Raw genomic sequence first — 21,745 nt, 5'->3', positions numbered from 1 at the left:
CACATGGACAAAAACTGTATGATCCAGAGTACTGGAAATAAAATGTTGCTAAGCCACAGATGCCCATAACCTATTTTTCATTTTCACCTTAACACAGATTAATAGAATTATTCTCTTAAATTATAGATGTCACAGTCATAAATCCATGATCATACAATATAATATGCCCAAGTTGAAAATTTTGACCCGTTTATTTTTAAATCAAATTTGATGTTTATGTAAAATGACGAAACCAAAAAGAAAAGCTCTATGTGCCCTTGTGAGAAATAAATGTGGGTCACTAGAGGGCGCACATTCCCTTTCACAGCTTGGTCCTCAATTTAGCTGTTTTTTCATTTTCTTATCTACATAATGATAACACGGTGACAAATGGATTTTTCATGGGAATTCTCTTACAGAGAAACATGAAATGTCCAAAGATATAGATAAAATGGTGTAAAAAGAACTTGTTAGTAAGAGACCCTCAGATGCACCGTTAAGGCACCTTCAGCCATTTTAACAGAAACACAAAAGCATCTTGAAGTCATACTATGCAGATTTCCTTGAGAAAACGTCTTCGACTTGGGGAGACATGCTAAACCCAAATACTACTGTAGCATTTGCTGGACTTCGTAACCTGGTAGTTTTCCCCCAGTCCATTAATTTTACCTAATCTTTGAACGTTTATATGTAGACACTCCTGCTCCATAAATCTGCATATGATTACATCCCTCTACCACCTAAATGAAGTTTTTTAAATGTTAACTTTATATTCAAATTCCAAAGAAAAAAGTAAAAATAAGCATTTTGAGCATCACGTTCATGTCACATACTTTCACAAAGGAAAAAAATGAATTCATCTCCCACAATAACTATGCAGTTATTATAATCTTCATATTCACACGTAGGTCGTGAACACAGCGATTTAGAAACCTTTACTTTCAACCCATAGTGAAACATGGAGTTCAGATTCAAAACCAGGTCCGCCTGAATCCAAAGATTTCCACTACTCTACACTTATTTTCCTTTGTTCCAAATGAAAGGGATACCCATTTTTTAAAACATTAAGGAAAAATTCAGTATGAACTTCTCTTTTGTTGCTAGGCAGTAAAGTCTGGTGGTTACTACTGTGCTATTTTGGATTATGACACAATTTGGTTAGAGTCTCTAAAACTAGAACATTAATTCTAAACATTTTCATTTACCTAAACGATGATCTTTAGTTGCATAACTGACATACTTATGGCATTATAAAAATACTTTTCCTAGATTGTTTTTACTTTGGGATCTTCCTTCATTTCCTAAAACCCACAAATTTCCAATCTGTTGATGTGTTTTCTGACTTCAGAACTGATAGTAAGCATAGATGGCAAAGGTTGTTACTTATGACATATTATGGGGGTTAAGACAATGGTTAGCACTAAGAGTCTTGCACTTTGAAAAACAGTTCAGTTATATGGGACTCCCACTTACACCTTGATATTAAAAAACCTAACCTTTTTTGAAATTAAAGTTTATTGGGATGACAACTGTTAGTAAAGTTACATAGGTCTCAGGTGTACAATTCTGTAATATATCATCAATATATCACATTTTGTGTTCATCACCCAGAGTCAGTTATTTTTCCATCACCATATATTTAATCCCCTTCACCCTCATCTACTATCCCCCCAACTCCCTTTACCCTCTGGTAACCAGTAAACTGTTGTCTGTGTCTATGAGTTTAAAAACCTAACTTTGAAAGAATTTTTTTTCACAGATAAAGATCTCTGTATTTAAAATAGTCAAATGTTCCAATGTGACCCTAGCTAGAGTCTGTGAGACTTCAGAATGTAGAATAGTCATAATTTAGGGTAAGTGCACAGTTCCCATAGAGGGACCTCGACAAATTCTGTAACAGTCTCAGTCAAGCTTTTAATTTCAGCTCAACAATTTGATGAAATCACCTTTAACTTCTCATTAAAAGATAGCCTGCCAAAGTTTAAGAATATAGCATCCTGCGCTAGTGTCTGGGTTCAAATCGTGACCGCATTGCTTCCTATAAACTTTGTAACCATGAGAAGTCACCTGACTTTTCTGTGCCTCATTTTTCCCATTTGCAATGGGGGGTGATGATAAAAAAAAGTACGTTATAATGCTGTTTTAATAGTTAAATATGTCCATATGTATAAAATATTTCAAAGAGTGCTTGACACGTGGTAGAAGCCATTAACTTTTTAGCTACTGTGATTATTGCCCTCCGTGACTCTTCCTTACTGGGTTTAAGCCAGGCCTATGCCACTTCTAACTTTCTCATTTGAGGGCAGAGCTATTTGTTTTAGTGTTTTGTTAAAGGCTGGTAAAGTAAAAGCCATTACCGTAATTACAAGAATAAAAACTGCAAAGAAAGCTATAACAAAGACAAAAAGACAAATCAATAAAAATCATCCACAGTAAAATAATCCCATCGATTACACTCTTTATTGCAGGAATAAGCAGACTGTGGTCCATGGGACAACTCTGGCCCGCCACCTGTCTTTGTAGATAAAGTTTTATTGAACACAGCCACACTTATTTACATATTTTTTATGGCTGCTTTCTGGCTACAGCGTCAGAGGTAGGTATTGCAAAATAAACCATATTGTGCCAAAGCCTAAAACTGTTACTGTCTGGCTCTTAAAGGAACAGTTTCCTGAGTCTCACTGCTCCATAGAGTGAAGTTGAGATGACCTAATTCTCCCAACACTCAGATGGGTACAAAATGCTGTGGTTCACAGTGGCAGTATTACTTTGTCTCTCTCAAAAACATGCAGTGGCTCCCCATGACCAGATCAAGTTCACCTTCCTTAGTCTGGCATTGTGAATCATTTTTCGGTATGAACCACCTTCCCTTTTCAACCTCATCCTTTACTACTCCTCATCTCCTTCCTATACCCACACTTCTCCTCCAGGCAAACAGAAACACTCACAACTCTACGTAAGTGCTGGTGGTATACAGGCTGCCCCCCACCCCCCCGTTTCTGAATTATCCTTTCCCCTCACCTTGAGTCCAATATGCCCCTATCCTTTACCTGTCCACTCAGATGCGAATTTTTCCACGAGCTTTCCATGCTCAACTCTCAAGCAGAAAATGAGCTTTCCTTCCTTATGACATTTCTCTCATTTTATCAGTACTTCCTCGTGATACAGTTTATGCTTGAGTGCAAGCTTCCTGAGGGAAGGACTAAGTATGGTTCACAGTCACAGCAACGGGAGTGCTTCACAAATCATAGCGATCCATTAGGTAGTAGTGGAATGGATGCGAAAATTAGCAAGAAAACTAAGGTTGCTGCCACTACATTCTTGAAATCCTGTGGACTCACACTGACTACAGGAGTGAGTGTTCAAAGAAGCCTGTCTCACATTAGATGGTGCCCTGGGCTCTGTGGGAGGCAATTTCAACTTTAAGTGCACTCAGTGTGAAAGCTCGCTGAGTTTAAAGGACTTCAACATGCTTTTATGTTGTGGGTCTTTAAAGTTTAAATAAGTTCCAGTCAAGGTTCAGAAACTATCTAGTGCAATGTGGACGGCCATTTAAATCTCACGTGTACTTACTGTCCCACTGTGTCATATGGAAGTACCCTTCCCCAGCATCATGAGTTGTGTCAATCCATCTACTTTTAGTGAGCATCTGTATAAACTTTAGTTCAAACACAAGGCAAAACTCACTGGTCTACCAAGACAGTATCTTCCTCAGCTCAGGGTGACATAACCAAATACTGTCGACCGAGTGGTTTAAACAACAGAAGTTTCTTTTCTCACAGTTCTGGAAGCCAGGAGATCATCAGGGTGCCAGCATGGTCAGGCTCTGGTGAGCGCTCTGCTCCTGGCTTGTCACCCTGTCATCCTGTCATGGTGTCCTCACATAGCAGGGAGAAAGACAGAGCAAGCTCTCTGATGGCTCTTGTAATATGGACACGAATCTCATCATGAAGGCCCAACACTCGTGACCTCATCTAAACCTAATAATTGTCTCCCACAGGCCCAATGTCCAAATACCAACAACTGGGGTTAGGCTTTTCAGATAGAAACACTGGGGGCGGGGCACAATTCATTCCACAGGAGCCAGGCATCATTACATTTGTGTTGATTTATAGAGATACAGGTTTCTGATTGGGGAAGACACCAGATTAAGAATATGCCCAGCAGACATCAGAATATTTTCTAGTATAAAACAAATGTGGTAATGGAAAGATAACTGTGCTACATTAATAACTGGAAACTCAGGCCAGAATGCAGATTGCTTATCCCAATACCCCCTTTAGAGACTGATCACAATCGATGTGCATTCTGACCTAAACCAGCACGCCTGCGGCGAACGAGTCCTGCTGTGTGCTGGTTCCTGGACCAGGCAGTTGTCCGGACCTGGGCAACACGTAAAGTAATTCCCTGTACCTGGTAGCATTCACATACTAGTACCTGTGACTACTGCCCACCTCTTCCCCTGTATAGTTCTTCGATGCCTGCCAAGTGGAATGCAGGATATCCACTTTGTCCTGCAGCCACTGAAGACGCACCTCGTATGTAAGTTTCCCTTCATAAACTCTATTAGCTGCCAGACTGGAGTCACCTGCCTCTTCCCTCGGTCTTTCCTTGCCCTGCATTTACAGTGGTGGGTTTTCAGTCTTGGGGCTTTTTCCCTGGGTCCACAAGTACCGACAAAGACACATACGTAGTATAATAAAATTTCCACAGGGCGAGGGCAAACAAAGAAAGTCATATAAATTCCATTTCCAAAATAAAGAAATGGATTCTGAGTGAGATTAAGCGACTTGCTTTGGTCACATAGCTTATGAGTGGAAGATGCAAGGCCAGAACCCATCTGCTCTCAGATCCATTCCCCAGGTTTCTCTTCTCCTCTCTGTATCCAGGGGACATACATTTCTCACCATTGTTTACCCTCTGGCTTCCACTTGGGTGTGTCCAATTGGAAACACTAGCAGAATACTGGAGGACAGAAGGAACAGACAAGCCAAGGTATTTTTCCTTCATACTCTACTTTTGCTGTCATTTCCAGAGCAGCTATATCTCCACTATGGCTTCCATTTCCTCTGGATGGCCCTCTTCCTCCACTGGTCTAAGCCCCTGACAATGGCAGTCCTGTTAGAAGTCCCCAGCTTTGAAACTCTGGTACCATCCTCTCCTCGATTTCTAGGCATACTCACAAGCTTCCTGATGTTGCTAATGTTTTGAGTTGTCTCACCATCCCCTGCTGTTTCCCAGTTTTCCGCCACCTGCTTAACCAATTCCTTGTATTATGTTTTCTCTCTCTGAAACACCTTGAGTGGTTTCTGTTTCCCTGACAAGACACTGACAGATACTCATGTAATATCCCAAGAATATTACTGGATACTTACTATTTGTTAACTTCTGGGGTAAGCACTGTAGGTCTAGAATTGAAAATAAATGGCTCCTGCCCTTGAGTTTACTGGAGATGCAAATATGCAAAAACAAAATCATCACAATAAAATTCTGTGAGTGTTTTCATGAAGGTACTAGTGAGGCTGAGAAATGCCTGGGAGGTTAGGTTCCCAGAAAGAAAATGTAGTTAGTTGGGAAGCAAGGAAACTGGGAGTAGGAAAAGGGAAAGTAATGAAAAAGGGACTCTTAAGAAGTGATAACGGTAGGTGCAAAGAAACAGAAGCTCCAGGGAGATCTGAGAGTGGTTAAGGCTGAGGCAGAGGCAGTGCCACTAAATATACAGTTTCTGGTCAGTCTATGAACTATTGGTTAGCAGTCGGTGACAACAAAAGTCACCAAAGTATAAATCAACTAAGTCACTAGGCATACTATTATATTTCATCTGATTTCTTTTTAATTGCAAAACTTTCTTGACAAAGGAAGCAGCAGTGCATTGATTTATATTCTGGCTCAAGCCTCTTATTTCACTGTGTCCTGGTAATAAACAGTTTGTAGACTGTTTTGAGTTGCATGGCATGTTTTAAAAAAATGGGCAGGGGAGAAGGTAGGGAAGCTGAAGATATAGACAGCTAAAAATCAGAAAAGAATTTCTGTGCCATGCATTTCAAGAATTATGAGCAGAGGAATGATCTAATGAAAATTCCACATTATAATATCCCTCAGGAGGCTCTGAAGAGCATATAGAGGAAGGGTGAGAGTAAACGCAGAAAATTCAGTTAAAACTTTCTTGCAGAAACTTATCGGAGACTGAATTAAGGGGGAGGCAGCCTGGATGTAAAGGGGAATAAATTAAAGATAATTTAATAGGCATACTTGGAGGGATTCAGTGATACAGCCGATATCAGACCACTACGAACGGTTGCACAGGTTGTTCACTGCATAAATCCAGAAGGTGCTGTTTTTATAATCTATGATGTGAATGACATTGTCTGTACTGCAGAACCACATTTGAGATTTGGGTAAGAAGTCCAGGTATGAATGTCCAATAAACATTTGAATGACACAGGTATGACCATCAGAAGGGAGGATGAGCTGGAGATATTAATTTGGAAATCATCACATATAGATGGCTGATAAAGACAAGACTATAAATGATAGTGACCTGGGAAAGAAAGTGTCATGAGAACAAAATGAAACCAAAACTTGAATCTTGTGGAGACTGACAATAAAGGCAGAAGGAGACTGAGAAGACATAGTCAGAAAGCCAGGAGGAGAAGAGCAACAGGAGAGAACAATGTTCCAGAAAAATGAGGGAGGGAAAACGTTCAGGAAGGCACTAATCATCAATGTCAAGCACAGCACAAAGTTCAAGAAGGATAAGAATTAAAGAGCAATCTTTGGAGCCAGCAATTAAGGAGCTCTCTGGTGACTTTGCCGAGAGCAGTTTCACTGCTTGATGTAGAATATGAGAGGGGGAGTGGGGGAAAGACATCAGAAGTAAGGGAATAGAGGTGTTTCAGCTCTCCTGAGTAAAAATTCACTTTGCTTTGCAGTCAATTATGCTTCTTTTAGATGAATAAATGTGACTACCAATTTCTTCACTCAAGGAACAAACCAAACTGTATGTCACAGTTCTGAGAATATGGCCCTGTCTTTCTCCCTGTCAGCATCCCACTATGCCCTTGCATTCTGGAAGAGTTCATTTTCATACAACTGCTATAGCTAGACATGCAGAGCTATGTGTAGTATCGTATAGGAGAGCTCCCCTTATAGTGCATTTCAGTCAAAACATGTATTGGGTACCTACCATATGCTGTGTTTCCCCAAAAATAAGACCGAGCTGGACCATCAGCCCTAATGTGTTTTTTGGAGCAAAAATCAATATAAGACCCGGTCTTATTTTACTATAAGACCGGGTATAATATAATATAATATAATATAATATAATATAATATAATACCAGGTCTTATATAATGTAATATAACACCGGGTCTTATATTAATTTTTGCTCCAAAAAGCGCATTAGATCTGATTGGCCGGGTAGGTCTTATTTTCAGGGAAACACGATAGTAGAAGACCCCATACCAGGACAGGAGTAAAATATGAACCCTGGCCAAGGATGCTTTCCATCTAGTGGGTGAAATAGGCATACTGAATAGATCATGTCAACATAAAGCAACAGAGGTGTCACGAGATGGAACCGTAGCATCACTTAGCCTAGACTGGAGTAGATGGTTCCTACCACAGGGGCCAGTTTGGGGAAAGACAAACAAGAGTCGCACTGGAACTGAGATGGTGCTCTAGTGCACTGATTTCTAAGATGTGGGCCCTGAACCAGCAGCATCAGCATCACCTATCTTAGATTCTCAGGCACCACCTTAAACCTACTGAGTCACAAACTCTGGTGGGGACCAGGAATCTGTCTTTAAACAGACTCTCCAGATGATTCGGACACATGCTAAAGTATGAGAACTGTTGTTCTTGTGCAAGGGTTTTCAAATGTTAAGGCCTTTCAGAATGATCTGGAGAGTTTGTAAGAGTCCTGGGCCTACCTACGGAAATTCTGATTCAGCAAGTTTGGGGAGGGCCCCCGAAATCTGCATTTCTAATAAGCTCCCAGCCAATGCTGCTGTTTCGTGCGCTGCACTGAGTGTTGCTGCTCTAAGTGCTCTCTGGTCACTTAGTAGGCCTCTAAAATTCACATTCTTACATTGCTCAAAAGATATTTATTGACTTAGTTTTGATTTATATGACCCAATAATTTTAAGAACTCTAAAGGGATAGTTATGATTTTGGACTGTCTGAGGATGGTATGTAAGGTTTCTGTTCTTCACCAAAAATAATTTCTAACCTAAAACTGGAGTTTATGACCAAGGTCATTTGACCGTAATACATAAAAAGCAGGACATTGTAACTACAAGCCTAGTCCTGATTTTGCAACTGAAAGCCAGTTATTTCACCTTTCTGAACTTTGAGTAACCTGTAACCGTGGACAAGTCTAGAGTCTAGTCTCCTTAGAGAGAAAAAGCAAAGTAGTGTTTTTCTGAACTGTGAAAAGGGCAAAAATGTTATTACTGAAACCAATAACTCAAGTTGGTCTTTAGGATCAGTTTATCACATACAAAATTCAAAAACAGCTCTTACACATATTAATCATCTAATTAGAGTCTTCAAATAAGTTAAAATGTTCTATCTTACAACTTCCATATTATAATCTGGGAATCAAAGTTAAATAAATACCTAACATGAAAATACTTTAGGCATTAACCTCATAAAATTGGAGAAGGAGAGGTCTTCCTTAACACTTACCTAACTTCCTTCCAAGGACATGACATAAATTAATGTCCTTCAGTCAACAGACATAAAAAGAAAAAGAAAAAAAAGAAAAAAACAACAAAGCTGAAAAATAGGAAATGAAATAATAATGCAAGTCTGTAATTCTCCCAGCAATTTATTCTACCATTTAGTTAAAATGTGAGGAACGGTCAGAAAAAGTAAACTTTAGACTCAGTCTGCTTACCTAGGAGAAGAGAAAGTGACTAACTGAATTTAGGTATTTCTAAATGACTCTATACATCTCTGGAGGTCAAAGATATTCATTTGCTAGCAACATACTTGAGAAAATTATCTTTACTGAGGTGGCATTTACAGTAAAAAGCTTCAATTGGCTATCGGTTTCACCCAAATGATACAAAAATGTAAATAAAAGCTTTTGTGAAAAGTCTCTTAAAATTTCTGCTACATGATTAGGAACTAATCTCCTAAATAAATTCCAATTAACTAGATAATAGATCTAGTTTTAATGTACTCTGAGTTCCATACTCTGATAATTACCTATATGTAAAATAATATCACTGAATTGCAGGGATAATTTACTGTTAGAAATAATTACCTTGTGACCTAAGATCATCAAACACTTTTGTGTATCTTAGTGTAAGGCGGACAATTTATGCAGCAAATATGACAAACGCAGAAACCGTATAATTATTATGGAATCAACTAAATGCACCTTAGATAATTAAGAAACTACAGTGTGGTACAAAGCTGAATTTTAAATCCCTTAATAGTTTTGAGTAAATAATGATATCCTGATGGGTAAAATTTGAATTATTAAAGATTATTAGAATGTTCATTTATTTATTATTAGGAAAAATTCCATGAAGAACAAGGTACAATTCTTAAATGCTACCAGAATATAAAATTTTAGCTGTCATAATTAGTTGAACTGTATTATTCTCTCTTTCAACAAATATTTGTTGATTATTTATTATACGCGTGGCGCTATGTACATATGGAATCTAAGTAAAATATAAAGAAATATAATGACAGGATTCCTTTGTTGTGATTGGTTATGAGACAAATGTATGTGGGTGGCATAAAAGCATATAGCAAAAAGAATGTATGTAATGGAATTTACTGGCTGAAGTGGAAAGATCTGGGGTAAGCTAGACCTAAAATTGGTGTAAGAATACCATTGAATACCGTAAGAAGGGGTTTGAGTTTTATTTGGGGGACAATTGGAGCTATGAGAATCTTAAGTTGGGAGGGTCAGCAAAACAGCAACATTTTAGAAGTATTAATTTAAGGTAGATTCATCAAAAAGAGGGCCAACTCTCACCACAGTGAGGTATATTGCTTAGGTTATGGAGCCGGCAGTTAGAATGACTGGGAAATGAATGACTGAAATGATATCACCTGCCCAGTAAGATAAAGTAATTAATAATAAGAAATAAGGAGCAAGGTCAGACAGAGAGATTGACAGAAATGGAGAGGTCATGTGGTGTTCTGAAGAGGAAGATGAGAAGGTCATTTTTTTGTTATATTCATTATCTTTGAGATGGTGTTCATTAGGGTTTTTTTTTTCACCAACAGTACTTGACCACCATCTTCACCACTGCCACCACTGCCACTTTAATCACTACCACTATTTATGCTACCACTGCCTCCAAGACCATCAGTGCCCTCTACCACTGTCACGACCTCCACAACCTCCAGCATACCCCCACCTCTCCCACCATAAGCAACAGGAGTACCAGCTACGTACTGCATTTATTGAATTCTTACTACCTCACAGGCGCTGTATTAAATGCTTCTTACTTACTCCCTACAGTTAGTATTTTATAAAATCAGGATAGTGAATCTGAGGCACAAATATTAGTCAATTTGCCTGGGATCATAAGCTAGTAATTAAAACAGGCAGGCTTCAAACCCGAGTGATTCCGATTTCAAAATCCATGTTTTTTCCAATATCCGCTACTCCTTTAGCTACAAGGATGATGAATTATAAGTAACATACGTGTGCAATGTATGCGTAACTAGGTGTGGTTAATTGGAGGCAACAAATGTTTTCATTTGCTACAAATAAAACTGCACCACTGGCTGGATGCACAAATAGAAGTACCCAGATCATGGCTTTAAAGATACGGAAGTGAAATTTGAGGGAGAGAGTCCGATGTGAAGCTATACAATTTGGGAGTTATTCACTTTGAGCCAGACTTGAATCCACGAGAGAAGACAATTCAGATAAAGAAGTCAGAAGAATGAAAAGATGAATTTATGAGACACTGCCATAGGAATCTGGCAAAAGGAGCAAAACAAGTCAGGTAAAGGGTGGTAGGGGCAGAACCAACAATGTGTCAGAGAAGCTGAAAAGGAGGTAATTTTGAAAAGATCAACATGATAGCTAAATGCCAGCGTTTCTCACGTGGGGTGAGAGAAGCTGGTCGTCATGTTTGCATGATGCCTCTTGAACCATGACAATGTTTTCACCAGATGCCATCCTGTAGACAATTACCACTTACTGAATTTAATTGCTCTTAAATATTTGCTCCTTTGTGCTCTTTGTTGAATCTAAATTTATCAATCAAGAGTCTTATACAGAATGTCCAAGTTATTGTACTGTCCGAATCAGGATGTATTTGAGGGTGAAAGTTGGTGCTATTTAAAATTATGCTGCAACAAAAGGTATAACTGGGATGGACTCAGCAAACCAAGACATAAGATCATCTTAGTTATATACCTGTTGAAGAAATATTTTACTACACAATCCATGCCCTGAGGTCAGGCTACCTCAGGTGAAATCCTGGCTCAGGCATGTCTTAGCTGTGTGTAATACGGTAGTAATGATAGCCATACCTACTATGTAGGGTTACTGGGAAGAATAAATGTGCTATGCAGATAAAGCATTTCATATAGTGCTGAGCACATAATACAACCCTCAGTAAGTGTTAGCTCTCATTTAAGTAATATATTCTTTATGTTCCCAATTGGACATCTCACTCCAGGCACTTAAAAAAAAAAAAAAAACACTGCTGAGAGCCTATGATGCAAACAGAATTGAGGAGACACACTATTTCACCACTATCCACACTTTCCTGAAAACAAAATGTAATCAGAACACATTTTTCCTAACAAAATACATTCTCTAAGCAGGAGCCAAGAATGAGCTTGTGAAGACAGACATTAACACAAATCAACCTGCTCTGTTAATTTCTGTTATTAGGAGCATCCTGAACACATTAGGAGGGGAAGACAATTCGGTTTCCATATTGCTCTGGTTGGAAAATTGTTGGAGAGCTGTTGGATTGTGGCAAAGGGTCCATAAATCCATGTGCCCACTAAGCATTGCCTGTAGACACATATTTAACCTGGCATTAAATTAATGTCCGTGCTACAAGGATTAATAAAAAGTAAATTCATACAGAGCTTTCCTGACTTATTTTTGTCATGGTTTTACTACATCAATGAATGTTTAAAATTTCAACTACTATCACGAGTAGAGTCCTTGGAAGTCGCTGCCCCACAGAGATAACTGATATTCAAAGATTTTGAGAGTCATGTGACCAGAACAAGGGTCAGCAAACTTTTTCGATGAGGGGCCAGATAGTAAATATTTTTGGCTTTGTGGGTCATGTAGTCTCTGCGACAACTAACCAGTACTGACTTTGTAAGATAAAAGAACTGCAGATGGTACATAAAGGAATGAGTGTAGCTATGTGTCAATAAAACCTTATGAATAGACACTGACATTTGATTTCACAAAATTTTCACATGTCATGAAGTATTAGTCTTCTTTTGATTATTTTCAATTACTTAAAAATGTAAAAAAAAAAAAAAAAAAAAGAATCTGAGCTCTTGAACCATGCAAAAACTGGCAGCAGGCTGGATTTCGCCTGCAGAATTAGTATGCTGACCCCTGAATGAGAGGATTCACTTAGCCCAGCAGATACAACCAGGGAGAAAAGACCAGTGGTTAACTGTGTAATTACAAAAGTTGGTTATAAATCATGGATTAACAGAGAAGTACTGAAAGTCCCAAATAAAATACACGAGTAACTTCTCTAGGTGTTTTTTCCTTTGCCTAGAACATCTGACACACTATTTTTAGGTATGTGTTCTTCTCATACTTCTATAGCCCTGTATACACAAATTCTAATGTCAAGTGTTCCATGCGTTCCTAAACATATGCTGCTTAGAAACATAAGACAGATTTTAGTGTTCTTTCTCAATCTTAGAATTATAATCACTGGAATGAAAAGGAAACTGTACCATTTTTGTGATTTTCATGCTGTCTTTGCATTTATGCAATTCTACTCGATCATGTTAATTAATATGTCCACTGATTTACGTAATACCTAACTCATCTACAATGTCTACTTGAGAATATCCACAAAATGACCAGTTCAAAACTCTAATGCATTCATTCATGATAAGCCTTTATAAATATCAAAGAACAGGAAATCTGTTCTGTAATTAATGATTCCTGATTTAGGATGCGCAGATTGAGACATTATGTTCTCGTAAACTAGCAGAATGGACCTCATCTATTATAGGTGTACTTCTTCATGAAAATGTGCTCTCCATTACTGGGGAAACAAAGACATTTTAATGCAAAAGGAGGCATGGAACCAGCAGGCTTTTTATAAGAAAAAAATAGAAACTTTCAGGATTCAAATGCATCCACAGCAGTTCATCACCCATGGTTTCTTTCTATAATCCAGCAAAAAGTATTTCCATTAAGCATTACGTTTTTCTTGGGATAGTGATTCCTTGGGTCAATTTTAAAACTTACTTAAAAATTCTTCTCACTAACTTAACTGACATTACAGGCTTCTGGAAATACTGTCTAAGTAAAAATACTGCCATCAAAACAGCTGAAAATGAGTTTTCCTGCTAAACAAGTACTCTTTGCTTGAGGATAAAGCCAGGAATAAACTCTCTCACCTTTTCCTAATTTCAGAATCCACAATAATCTGCCTCTTCTTTTGGGGTGGTGGTGGTGGAAGTTCCTCGTGGCCATGCTTCACCAGGATTTGTTCCCTCGTCGTCACCATAGTTACTGTTTCCATTACAGTTGTCTGTGTTAGTGATGGCTGAGTGGTGGTGACAGCCTGTGAAATCTGCGAGAAGTATTGAAATAGAGGTCACACATTGCTTAAAAGACTTCAGTAAAGACTGCTTAGAGTGGTGAAGGAAAATAATGAGAAACTGTTCCTTCTTGTTGGTAAATTGACCTTCAGATCAAAATAGCACCATACTGAACCCAAATCAAATTGTTTTATCTAACTTAAGTTATGTTGACTGAAATCATAAAGGGAGATAATCTCAAAACCAGAAGCAAATTTACCACCTCCACAATTTATTAGTAGAGCTATTGGAAATACGGGGGCAAAGGAGAAGAACTTAGTGTCATTCTGACATTTAATTAGACATGCTATTTAAAATGTTTACAAATTCAGGTAAATTTTACTAAGGTGTCCCAGCACCAATTCCATTGCCTGGCACATTGTAGGTGTTTATTAAATTGTTTGTCAAAAGCATCTTTGTGACTTTTGATGGTCCAGACATTTTTAAGCAAAATTATTTCAACTTTATAATAAATGACTTTTTATCCAAATAAGTGAAATATCCTTTAAAATTACAATAAAAGGTTAATATAAAGTGCCTATGTGTCCAGTAATACAATAAACTGAATGATATTCAAATGCTAAAAAGCACCCTACTCTTGTTTTAGATTAGTGAATACATTAAAATATTTGAGTTCCCAAAGTTAGCATTAAAGAGTCTTATTGGTTTAAAAACACACTCACTTTCTGTTCAGACTTGTTAAAAAAATGTTTTTTTAGGCACACATCATCACTTTTTGGAATAATATGGTTTGTGACCCAAGTCATGACAGGTCATTATCTCAGGTCAAGGTCACTGCTAGACAGACGCGTCTTACAATGGTAAGATACCTTTTTTCTCTAACCACCAATTCTCTGTCTCACAATCTTCCTGTTAGTATGATTAGAAAATTACCTCCTGCGATGTTAATCATTACCCTTCTGTTAATTCGAATTATTTGCAAGATCTATTTTCAAGGAGATCAAAACGACTTGCATTGGACCCACTTATAGGTACTTAATATGCACAGAGCCAGGGATCTGGTTGGGGCCCAAATCAGTTTTATTGATTTCCCTGAACGTGCCAAGAAATGTGGAAAGGTTTTGGGGTAACTTCCCTGCCTCACACCTGATGACTGATTTCCTCAATGGAAGGAAATCAGGAAAGTCTTATGATCTTAGTATTTCAGCTTCCAAATAGACAATTGACAGTGATGAAATCCATTGTCATGATGTCTTGTGTAAAAATTGCTTTTGACAAATGCATTTTAAAAGTGCTACCCTTTGTGCAAGTCACGGCCTTACATAAGTCAAGGCCTTAGCGACTTCCATTTTGGTAGCCTAAACAGTTTTTTTAAAAAGGATATTATGAGATACAGAGTTTCTACATGTGCGAAAGATAGATTTTATCTTTTCTAAAATGTCCATAGATTCATTATTCAGAATCAATCACTTTGCTTCAAATAATACTTATATATAGTCCATTGACGAGTTATGCTAAATGAAAGCAGAAAGTAACATTTTTAAATGCTGAACATATAACTTCAAATTTAATTGCACACAACACAAAATGACCATTACATGATCAAATTAAGTTCACCTTTAATCAAAAAGAAAACGCAGTTTTTAAGTAGGATTTCAAGAGCATTTCATGTTTTCGGAGTACTATTTTTTAACCATGGCAAACATTTTTGCATACAATGATGGATTGAAGAGAATATTGTTCAGATGGAAAATTTATAATTTTATATGTGCGGGCACCAGAATGCAGAGACTCTGAAAATACAAAGCTATTTTTTTGCAGTTATAACTAATGTTATGGAATATTTGTGCTACTGAATGTTTGGCTGTGAAATGAATTTCTGTAATTTTATATTTTCTCATTGATACCTATTATGTAGCTGGATAGATATGCCCATGGAGGGTAAAGAGAAATGGCAACATGATACCTTGTTTCCCCGAAAATAAGACCAAGCCAGACAATCAGCTCTAATGTGTCTTTTGCAGCAAAAATTAATATAAGACCCGGTATTATATTATATAATATTATATTATATTATACCCGGTCTTATATTATAGTAAAATAAGACCTGGTCTTATATTAATTTTTGCTCCAAAAGACGCATTAGAGCTGATTGTCCGGCTAGGCCTTATTTTCAGGGAAATGGGGTATTCTATGAAATTGCATTTAAGAATGTAGTAAGCCTTATAAAGAAATTAAAAAATAATCCTTTTAATAGAATAGTAAGACACGGATCCGTAATTTTTCTATACTATATTCATTACTGTACTGTAATTGAAAACACTAGCTCCTTTCCCTTGGGATGCACAAATAAGAAAACAACTATGCCTCGATCCTATAAAGACAGGGTATAATTCATTATATATATATATATATTAATAATGACTTTCAATACCTATTTCAGATAATAAGAATAAAAAACAATTGGTCATGTACTGAATTTCCCCATGAATTTTACTCACCATAAACAATTATATGTTAGCATCATTCAACATACAGACAGGAAAGGATTATAGAGATCATTTGGTATAACCTCCTACTTACTATAGAATTCACTATTCTCAGAAGCAGAAAACTTCTTCATGATAGCACCAAATTTTCCCATTGGCAAAGATCTTTACAGCTAGTGGAAGCCTGCCTTATTGTGACTTCATTCATTTAAAATTTGTTTTGAACGCTGGGCCGATACAGAATAAGTTGATTATTGTTTCTGCCTAACAGTCTTAAAGATCTGAAACTTGATTATCATGATTCGGATAACTCCTTATTCCCAAGCTCTATTATATTTGCTAGAATCAGATGTAATCTGATTGGTGTTGCAAAACCTCGGTTTTCTGTTTTGGACACCACATTCAATTAAAGTAATCTAAAATTTTCTAAGTCACTCGGCGGCTGAATGACAATGTTTCAATTAAATTCCAACATGTATTGAATATGATCACTACAGGACATTTGGAAATGAATAAATGGAACCTTTATTTTGGGGGATCTTACAGTATAGTAGTGAAGGTGAAAACCACATAATTGTGAGATAAGGTGAAGTACCTCATGAAAATATGTAAGTATGCAAAATAACTACGTGCACACAATGTATATTAATAAAGGAAGTTTATTTTTAAATGTTACAAAAAACAAATTTCCCTCAGTTCGTACCTTAACATTTAAATTTATTTTGATGCTAAAGGCTGCATATAACGTTTATCCCTGTTCGTAGGATCATTTATAACAGTAAAATACCAGAAACAGCCTAATGTCAGTAGATGATGGTTGAAACAAATTATAGTACGTGTATGAGATAAAGTAATGTACGTATTTCAAATATTTTTAAATGTCAATGGAAACTGTTTACATTACAGTATTGAATAAACAATGCACAGCATCAACATTGCTGGCTATATTTTGGCAGAGAAAGCACAGGTAACTTCTATTGTGTAGTATATATTTTTGTGTTCTTTTTACTTTCCAACTTTCTACAATACAGCAATTCCTGCAAAATGTTGCTTTTTTAAGCAGAGAAAAATTTTCAAATGTCTTTTGTTCTAAATTGTTGTTTTAAGTCTATCACTCCTATGTATCTTTGGAATTATGTCAACCAAATACATTAAAATGAGGACAATTAAATATCTGATAAGAATGACTTACTACTGCCTTCACCAAAATATTGAATAGGGCAAGACCAAAACTAGAAAATAATATAGTTTGAGCTATATTCAACAAACTTTGAGTCTAACTAAATTCTCACCCAGTCATTCACCTTTCTCCATTTTGATTGTGAGCATATTGGAAATTCCTTTTAAATGTCCTCATGAAAATAAAATATATTGGTTTTTAAATATGAGTCCCTTGAACTGTCAGTTAATTAGCCCAGTAAAAACGGAAAAGAGTTAGTTTAGAATTATTTGACTTGAGGTTTAAAAGCTAGTTGCTCTTACAGTAATTAAGAGTAGAAGCCTCTGAGCCAGGCTCTATGATTCTCAAACACCAGGTCCATAGTTCATATACTGTAATATTTGACAGAGGTTCATCACTATCTCAGAGCTTTGATTTATTTTATTTATATGTAAAATGGGAATGCTAACACATCCCTCAAGGGGTGTTGCAAACAGGCACGGCTTCATGGGTGAGCAACTCATGTAGGCACCCAGGTCTCCTCACTCAGAAGGACTCCATGCTTAGTTTCATACTCTGCTGTCAGCCTCTTCAATTTCTTAATAATTTCATTAATAAGAAGCCCTGCATTTTAATTTTGCACTGGGCCCCCTAAATTATGTAGCCAGTCGTGGTTGCAAGAATTAAATTATGTAATATACGATCACATTAAATGTTCTCTTGATATATACCATGTTTGCCCGAAAATAAGACCTAGCCGGACAATCAGCTCTAATGCATCTTTTGGAGCAAAAATTAATATAAGATCCGGTCTTACTTTACTATAAGATTGGATACAACATAACATGATATCGGGTCTCATATTAATTTTTGCTCCGAAAGACACATTATAGCTGATTGTCCGGCTGGGTCTTATTTTCAGTGAAACAAGGTATTAGCAATAACCACTATATTTTCTAAACGTTGAGAGAAAATTCAGGACCTTTTTTCTATACTCAACTTTCTAACTCATGAGGTTATGTATGTTGATTTCCAAATGTTACGTTTTCCCATTGTGAGGAAAATTGGAAAAGCATTTGTGCAGTCTCTTGATACTTCTAAGGTATACATGTTCTTGCAGTAAGATCGGATAATTTTGGTTGGTCTGGAAAAACCAAACTACTCGCAAATAATAAAATTCTTTCTTACCATCTTCTCTTCCATTTGTTTAAAAATGCACATTGTGAAGAGGAAATGTATTTACATTTAAGCATATTTAAAGAATATAAAAGAGAATACAATGATAGGAAAAATTTCTTTCGGACAACTGTCTCCAGTTTCTCAGGGGCAACTAGTTGTGTTTACCACCTGTTCTTATATTGTAAATTAACTTTCGTGGTGCTGTTATTTTTCTTTTATTTTTGGCCTATATTCTTTTTTTTATTAAAATTTATTGGGGTGATAGTGGTCAGTAAAACGACATAGGTTTCAAGCGTACAATTCCATATAATACATCATCTATAAATGGCGTTATGTGTTTACCAGATTCTTGTTTTATATAAATTTTATTGGGGAATATTGGGGAACAGTGTGTTTCTCCAGGGCCCATCAGCTCCAAGTCGTTGTCCTTCAATCCAGTTGTGGAAGGCGCAGCTCAGCTCCAAGTCCAGTCGCTATATTCAATCTTTAGTTGCAGGGGGTACAGCCTACCATCCCATGTGGGAATTGAACTGGCAACCTTGTTAAGAGCTTGGGCTCTAACCAACTGAGCCATCCTGCCGCCCTTCCGGGAGCTCAGCGGGAGCTCAGTGGCAGCTCGTTGTTTTCAATCAAGTAGTGGAGGGTGCAGCTCACTGGCCCATGTGGGAATCAAACCAGCAACCCTGTTGTTCAGAGTTCGTGCTGTAACCAACTGAGCCATCTGGCTGCCCCGTGTTTACCATATTCTTAATTGGATCTTTTAATTTTCTGTTGAATTATTTAAATATTCTTGCCTGTGTAAGCTCCTTGGGGGTAGAGATTTCTACTTCTTGCCTTGTGAGATATTCCGCTATTTAGTATTATTAAAATACTAATACTTGCCATATAGCAACTGGTTATGGAACTCTTTGGATGTCCCAGGCATTATACTAAGGCCTTGTGTGCACTACCTAATTTAAAATATTTAGAGGGTCAGCCCGGTGGCTCAGGCGGTTGGAGCTCCATGCTCCTAATGCCAAAGGCTGCCGGTTCGATTCCCACATGGGCCAGTGGGCTCTCAACCACAAGGTTGCTGGTTCAACTCCTAGACTCCCGCAAGGGATGGTGGGCTGCACCCCCTGCAACTAACAACGGCAATTGGACCTGGAGCTGAGCTGTGCCCTCCACAACTAAGATTGAAAGGACAACAACTTGACTTGGAAAAAGTCCTGGAAGTACACACTGCTCCCCAATAAAGTCCTGTTCCCCTTCCCCAATTAAAAAAAAAAAAAAAGAATAGTTTCAAAAATAAAATAAAAATAAAATACTTAGAATGGTACCTGCAGTAAAAGCTTAGTAAACGGTAGCTGTCATTACCTCACAGTGGCCCTAGGAGTAAGTATAAATATTATTCCAATTTTACAGATGAGAGGTAAAATTTCAGGCAAATACACCCTGTGAGTGGCAGAGCAGAGCTATAAATCCAAGTCTGAGTATCCCTTCATCCAACTCTTAGTCACTATGCTCACTTGCAGCTATGCCTGTTGGGACTTCTGAACGGTGATTTTACTTTAAGTAGTGTAACTGGGTGAGTGTGCATTTGTACACACATACATACATACACACATAAATCCAGAAGATTGAAAATGCACACAAGCACGTGATATAATCTTTTAATGCCTTTTAGCTCTTGATAAATTAAATTTGTGCAAAATCAACGAAATGAAATACACCTGATTTCTTTAAAAATATATTATATGTACACATGCATATACACATATAAAAAAAATCAGGTTGACAACTGCAGATGAAAGTTTTCGCTGTGTTGCTTGTATATGCATACCGTTAGAGTGATCACTGATTTTTTAATAGGTATGGAGGCATTTGCACTTCTACAGCTTAACACATACTGCATAATCACAGCAACGACTTTAGCTGAGAATGGGTAGCCAGGCTTAAAACTATCTCCACAGGCAAGGTAGCACAAGTCCCAAATATCTGATGGTGTAAGGGTTGACAATTCTAAGCCACAGAAATAATTGATATGTTGGACTTTCTGATAAACCTGGGGTAAAAGACCAGGTGCTCACAGAGGAAGCCGAGTAATTAATCAAAATGCTATAAAATACTCTAGCTCATGAATGAACACAGAGGAAATATCATAGCTAAGTGTAGCATACAAGGAGTGCTAAAGTCCACGACAATGGCTTGGTGACAGAATTTAACTGCTGTCCTATTTTGGTGACAAAATTTTAATATTAACTGCTGTCCTGTTTTGAGACTGTCATAAGGCAATAAAACTTGAAGGGATACTCACATTGGAATCATGAGCACAATTAGAGTCGATATTCAAGACATCATTACAGAAGTATTTCTCCTATTTCAAATAAAATATCATATGATAATTACGAAGGTTTATTCTGTAAAACTGTCTGCTCAATTTTATGTATTTTGTCCCTCACTTCAAATTAGCTTTCATACAAAGAGATACATGTTGGCTTCAGGAGTCATATTAAACACAGAATTGGAGCAACTGCGTGAATTAATTGCATCTGAAAAAATTCAAGAAGCAATGCAATTTATTTTTTTGGATATGCCTGACCTTCCTCTCCACGCCATCTGACATGAAGTAATGAAATACATTCTTTAACCAGGGATGCAGATTAACAAGTACAAATTTAGGAAAAGAACTTGTATTTTTCTTTATGTGTCATTTCATTTATTGTCAGTAGATAACAGATGTATCACATAGATACTGAGTATTTTATCTTCATGTTATTGTAATTACATACTCATGATGAGTGAGATGTAATCATTTCAGAAGTACGTCCTTTTTGCATAGGACGATAATTTTATTTTCATTATTATCTTCCCGCTAACTCTGAGATTGATATAGCAGAGATAGTTGGAATCCCTTCACTAATTACTCCAGAGTTTGATAATAAAATTTCAAGCAAAGAGAAACATATCATAAACATTTGGAATCATAAGGACACTGTAGAGATATTCCCAGCCCAAACTTTTCATTTTATAAATAAGGAATGAGAAATTCCAACAGTTAGCTCAGCTCTAGTCTCTTAAATTGTCAGTGCCTAAAACATTTTATGTTGTTGCAGATATGAATTGACAACATAAAGCTAATTGCACTGATACACAAACCCTGATCTCAAACACCTACTTTAGCTGGAGGTTGCAAAAGGATACAGTTCATTTC

The 21,745-nt window shown here is 37.1% G+C and overlaps 1 protein-coding gene across 6 annotated transcripts in view; it reads right to left on the bottom strand.

The window, feature by feature from the left end:
- DMD (dystrophin) overlaps positions 1-21,745 on the bottom strand; it is a 2,143,628-nt gene that overhangs the window by 1,387,556 nt on the left and 734,327 nt on the right. For all 6 annotated transcript variants that reach the window (XM_033109718.1, XM_033109734.1, XM_033109713.1 and 3 more), the window contains exon 17: positions 13,582-13,757. In XM_033109718.1, the coding sequence (XP_032965609.1) occupies positions 13,582-13,757 (176 nt within the window). The remainder of the gene's footprint in view (positions 1-13,581; positions 13,758-21,745) is intronic.

Source organism: Rhinolophus ferrumequinum, chromosome X (genome assembly GCF_004115265.2).
Source record: "Rhinolophus ferrumequinum isolate MPI-CBG mRhiFer1 chromosome X, mRhiFer1_v1.p, whole genome shotgun sequence".
NCBI classification, from domain to species: Eukaryota; Metazoa; Chordata; class Mammalia; order Chiroptera; family Rhinolophidae; genus Rhinolophus; species Rhinolophus ferrumequinum.
Note: the sequence above shows the minus strand (reverse complement) of the source record. Positions and strands in the feature narration are given on the sequence as shown.